The sequence below is a fragment of the Branchiostoma floridae genome, chromosome 6 (genome assembly GCF_000003815.2).
Source record: "Branchiostoma floridae strain S238N-H82 chromosome 6, Bfl_VNyyK, whole genome shotgun sequence".
NCBI lineage: Eukaryota > Metazoa > Chordata > Leptocardii > Amphioxiformes > Branchiostomatidae > Branchiostoma > Branchiostoma floridae.
The window spans coordinates 20425376-20430966 of NC_049984.1; the positions used below are offsets into that span (position 1 = coordinate 20425376).

At 46.4% G+C, this 5591-nt stretch overlaps 1 protein-coding gene across 1 annotated transcript in view; it reads right to left on the bottom strand.

Annotated features, from left to right (window-relative positions):
• LOC118417830 (protein APCDD1-like) overlaps nt 1-5314 on the bottom strand; it is an 18135-nt gene extending 12821 nt beyond the window's left edge. Inside the window, exons 1-2 of the mRNA XM_035823577.1 lie at nt 4485-5314; nt 4119-4272 (exon numbers count right to left, since the gene is read on the bottom strand). Coding sequence (XP_035679470.1) covers nt 4119-4272; nt 4485-4500 — 170 coding nt within the window. The 5' untranslated portion in view covers nt 4501-5314. The remainder of the gene's footprint in view (nt 1-4118; nt 4273-4484) is intronic.
• Nucleotides 5315-5591: the final 277 nt, after the last annotated feature.

The following is a 5591-nucleotide window of genomic DNA, read 5'->3' on the forward strand; positions in this document are numbered from 1 at the left end:
CGCGTCCCATATTTCTGAACCATACAAAGTAATGGGTTTGACGCATGCGTCAAAGAGTTTGTTTCTAATGGGAATGGGGGCATCGGCTTTGTCTAGTGATTGGTTAATCCAAGGAGCTTTTATCAACCTCCTTGGTTAATTCCAAACAATATCATTTGTTCGCAACTCTTCGGTGCCCATGTATGAAACGTATTTCGATCGAATGTGCTATGAAAATGTGGAATTGCCTGTAACAGTTGTTTCCGCATGATAATGAATTGTCCTACATATTGCGGTGCTAGCGAAATGTTCGTATCTAATTGTACTGATACTTATGACGTCAGATGGCGTAAGCAGTGATATTCCTTTGTATATCGGCTTTTCTACTCTTCAAGTTCCATCATACAGTCTGTACTCAAGTCGGATTCTTTCTACCCTATTACATATTTTAAAAACCTCTGTGGACGCTTGTACATATACAGTGCAATGTTTTTATGTTTCTATGTCTATGTCTATTCATGTCTCACCAAAATCGCACGACCTTCGTAGATATCATGGATAATGAACTACACAAAGCAAATAAATGGTTCAAAACAAATGAATTGTCCTTTCATGCTAAAAAAAAATTAACGATTTTTACACGCAAGAATTAAAAAAAAACACCCGCAGGAAAAAGTCCAGATGTTCTTAAATAATGACTTCATTGATAAATTCAAGTAACTCGTTTTCTTAATAGATGAAACATTAATATGAAAATATCATATCAATCTCATTTGTACAAAAATTCATAAGAATATAGGGATAATACGAAAGATAGCGACGAACAGCTCCCGTGCGTGTCTAACGGCATGACTGTGTCCTGTGTGTGCTTTCTTAGTCCTGTAGTTTAAACGTTCCTCGTGCAGCATTCAAAGAACCTGGGGCCACAACACCGCCCCCCTTACATTTGGCGTTGTCGAGGCAGGATGCTGCGTAACCAAGATCTAGAGGGACGCTGCGGGACGGAGACACGCCAGGACCAGGAGCCGTGCCAGGAGATGCGCACGGGAGGGCAGGATGGCCGAGGTGGAGCGACAACCGGCAGGACACGGCAGGCTGACCAGGATAGGAGGTTGCAGGACCATGGCTGGAGTGCTGGGGAAGCCGTGAACTCCAAGGCTCGGCACGTGGCGGCAGGACTGACGGCGGCCGACACCATGGTCAGAGTGCGGGCCGCGACTTCGGCATGGTACGAGGCGACGGGGCGGTCGGTAGGACAATTGAGAAGCCGGGTGGAACTTGGTGAACGTGAGTGTGCCCTTGACTTGAGTGGACAGAAAGAATGCCATGCTCACGCTGCCTGACCTGTTCTGTTAGAGCTTAGCCTAGTTATGTTGGTTTTGACTAGTAGCAAGAAGTAGTGAATAGTTGTAGGTGGACTCTCTTAGTTGTTGTGATGACTAGCGGCAAGACTTCCCTGTATTGTTATACTTGTATTTTACTGCATAAGTCCTGGATTAGTGTTGTGCGGCGGCCAGAGTTGTTGTTGTGACAATTGAGACTGTGATGTAGGACAGACAGGAGGAGGGAAGAGAAACAGTGAGAGTTGTTTTAAAGAGTTAGGATATTGAGAAATGTTGACAGTGTAAGAGTAAGTTGAATGTTTATGTTTTTGTTCACTTCCGTACTAATTGTTTTACATGCATCTGAAGACAGAAAGGTATTTGATGCACTATAGACAGTTCAGGGCCAGTGTTAAGGTTAGTTAACAGGAATTTCGATAGGTCTGATAGGACGGTCAGGTTGTGTGCGTGTGTGTTCTGTTCTTTCTCCATGGCTTATCCCTGCATGGGTCACACCGGGCACAAGAGTGTTGGCGAGTTCGTGGTCATGCCACGCGTTAACCATGCCCACCAGACGGTCACGATCCGGTCAACACCCTAACGGGGACTCCTGCAGCGTCAGCATCATCGCCGGGGCACCTTCCATTGGAGGCCGGTGAATGCGACAGCGCCTGGGGAGCGACTCGGAGAGGACGTCTGTGGCCGTGCGACGAAGGGACGGAGGGAGGACAACACGACACGGGAGAGGGGAGCGGTACTCGGGGATAGGAGGCCGCGGACAGCAGAACATGGCACCCGATCGGCTTTGGTGTGTGAGCTGAGAGGTGTGCTGAAGATGAGCAGCGGAGAGGTAGAGGACATTGAGACATTTGAAAAACCTGTGGACTGACCTGCTAAGTCGTGAACTGTATCTGGTTAATCAATTCCACCAACATGTATTGTCTATTGGTGTTTTTTGTTGTTGTTTGTTGTATTCTACTGTGTAACATGATAGAACTGTTACTGTAGTACTCGCCGGGACGGCTCGTGGAAAATTTGGCGGTGGGTGTAGGAGGGGTAAAAATGCACTGTTTTGAAGAAATTGTCGTATCATTTAAAGCAAGATGTTATGGTTATCATTTTGTCATGTACATGCTCTGAGAAGCTACAGACAGCCCACCTGGTAACTGTAATTAGTCTGTTATCGTTGTGTGATAACTGCTGACAAGGTGTTATCCTTTGTATTGTTCTTTGATGAACTGAAGATGAAAAGAACAACAAAGCCAATAGCAGGTACATGTTATAATTAGTGTCATGCATAGCTGTAGACAGTGTCTGGATCTGTGTCTGGGTTTTTGGAATAAAAGCCGGGAATTGCAAGTTGGAGACAGTTGGACAGAGACTTGAGTGACAGAGAGAGCAGAGAGAAGGTCCCGACGAACAGCTCCCGTGCGTGTCTAACGGCATGACTGTGTCCTGTGTGTGCTTTCTTAGTCCTGTAGTTTAAACGTTCCTCGTGCAGCATTCAAAGAACCTGGGGCCACAACACCGCCCCCCTTACATTTTGTTGTCAGTTGGTGTGTTTGTAGTGTGCTTGTTTGTCCCTTTGTTTGCTTGTGCGTAGTGGCCTGTATCCACCTGAAGACGTTTCCAGCTTCGCAATTGGTATCTGAATGCACAGACATAAACAGTCTGCAAAGCGGATACGTCACCCATGTTATGACTGGTTTGACGAATTTGTTGCGTTGTTTATTTGCGTTTGGCAACTGGCTAAAAAAGTAAAATGCAAAGACCCGTTGATCAGTGCCGTCAAATGTTGTCACTTCTATTACGTGGCGAAGTGGTCACTACGCCGTTTACAACAGAAATGCTATGACTTTGCCTTCCCACATCTGCTTGGAGATCAGTGCTCGTCCCACCTCACGGGCCTGTGTGAAGATGATATGAGGTTGACATTTGTAATGCTTACGAAGATTTCAACACTTCTACTATCAGATTTCCATAGCATATGGCAGGGCCCGAATTGCGCAGATGGAAGTACCGTTCAGGTTTTAGAAAGTACATGTCAAGAGAACTAATTTGACCTTTTGCGGTGATTTTTTTACCAGATGTGACCTGTGCCGCCGTGTCCTAGGTATGCAGGAGGGTTCTATCACGGCCTCGTGACGGCTGCCCCGCAAAACCCCGTCTGGAGGTTTCGGCGATAAATCAAGCCGCTGCGCACGGTTTGGCCGGTTATTGGTTTTGCTGGCCCCAGGATGGTGGCGGGTCGACTAGTGTAACCCAAGATCTTAAAACCAATATTTGTGCACGACCAGTATTGCTATCACCGGGGCTTGGACGATAAATAAGAGCGCCAAGCTGTCAGAGATCCAAGCGGCATAGAGAAGAAGTGTCCGTGCTGAATTGTCAGACTGAGGAGTGCGGATTCGTGCAATGTTGTGCCAGGATAGGCCGTATTCAGCGTTAAATCCAGATCAGAAAACTTACAGACCGATCTTTGTTTCTTAATCACATTTTTCTTAACCTACCATATACTGCTGTACGCAGTCGCCCTACAACTTCAACCTACGAGTACGAGTTGCCCGTCGATCAACCGAAGGCGGTCGAGAGGTGGCAATCGGGACAAGGGATGAAAGATCACAAAAGAAAGGCAGCGCCTTCTGAGGCTTCTGACAGTTGTTCGGGTCTTAATTAAAAAAAACAATAATTTAAAAAAACCAAGACCAGGGCACACATTTGTAAGAAAGATACGACATTACATTCCCCGTTACCTTTGACGTTCTGAATAGTATATTGTTGGAAATTAATTTAGTCTTAGCAGACGTTTCATCATACCTGGAGGAGACCCACTTTCCGGTGATATTAGGAGGCATAGGCGCCACCACTAAGGCCCCATGGACGAGAGTCTTCAACCTCCTCCCGCAAGTCCCCCCGGGTCCCGCCGCGCCCACTGTAGCCGACAGCACAACCAGCAGCGCCAGAGGCAACCCTGGGTCAAATACACACATGGTAGCTTTCTGTGTTTACCAAGCAAGTTCTACATATGACACCGTTAGCTCTCCTACCTCGGTAAACAAAAGATCATATATCAGCTAAACCAAGATCAAGGAAGCACCAGTTAGCTATTTATAATGGTTTTGTGACAGGGGGGCGACCGAAGAAGACAGCACAAAATCCCAACATAATGTTCCCCTCACTTACCTTCGCACCTTGCCATGCTGTCCGTATCGTCTGATACTTTGTGCCGGGTATGATTCTCCCTCCAATTGGTATGTCAATGGTACTGCACGCTACAGTTTACCGTCAGTCAAAGACTCTGAGTACTAACTTAGATCCAAGCCGAGGCTTCTCACGAAGCCTTTCCGTAATGTCATACTGTTGACAGTAGTGGCTGCAGCAAGGACATCACAGCTTAGCTGATACTGCTACTGATCAGTGATGCAATAAGTATCCATGTAATTATGGCACAGTCTTCTGTGCGAAGCCCTGAGGTTGTGCTCGTAATTAGCCGTTGGTCACTTGGAATGTGATTGGTGAGTACCCGACTGCCTGGCAGGATGGTAGGCCCCGGGGGCTTCTCGAGTTGCAATCGATCCTAGCCCGTATCCACGCCTTGCGTTAGTACCAGATTGGCTTTTGAGGATGTGTGTAAGCAAAAGTCTGGCGGCGTGTTTCAGGTCGAGGGTTCTCTATGAAGGACAGTTATTTACCTCTTGGCTAACGGGGCGTATGAAGACTCTTTAGCATGCGTAGAATACTTCAACATAGAATAATCGGGGCTTGCTCGGGAACAAAAAACAACCGCCTATTCCTGTATACTGTAAATGCGTTTAACTTCGCGGGGATTTAATTTCGCGTTAGCGGGAAATGGAGTTTTCGCGGTTATTTTAAGTTATACTACTAGTAGACTGTAGTCTAAAACTACAATGAAAAAATGTTGGCGGTGATTTTTACCACCGCGAAAACCGCGAACATAAAACCACCGCGAACATTTCTGCATTGGAAATTACCACTGACCTCAAAATTATGCATGTCAAGTACCTGTCTTCTGCTGTTCAAGTCACATAACTGTATCCGTTAGGTTTTTGCCCGGCATGTTGTCGAAATACACATGGTAAATAATGGTACATGTATGTGGTTCAATGCTCTCTCTCTCTCTCTCTCTCTCTCTCTCTCTCTCTCTCTCTCTCCTTATATGATCTAACATATTGAGAAGGAGAGAGAGTGGGGAGAGATGGAGAGAGAGAATGGGAGAGGAAGAGAAGGGGAGAGAGGGAGAGAGGGGGCAAGTGTGGGTTGTAGAAATGA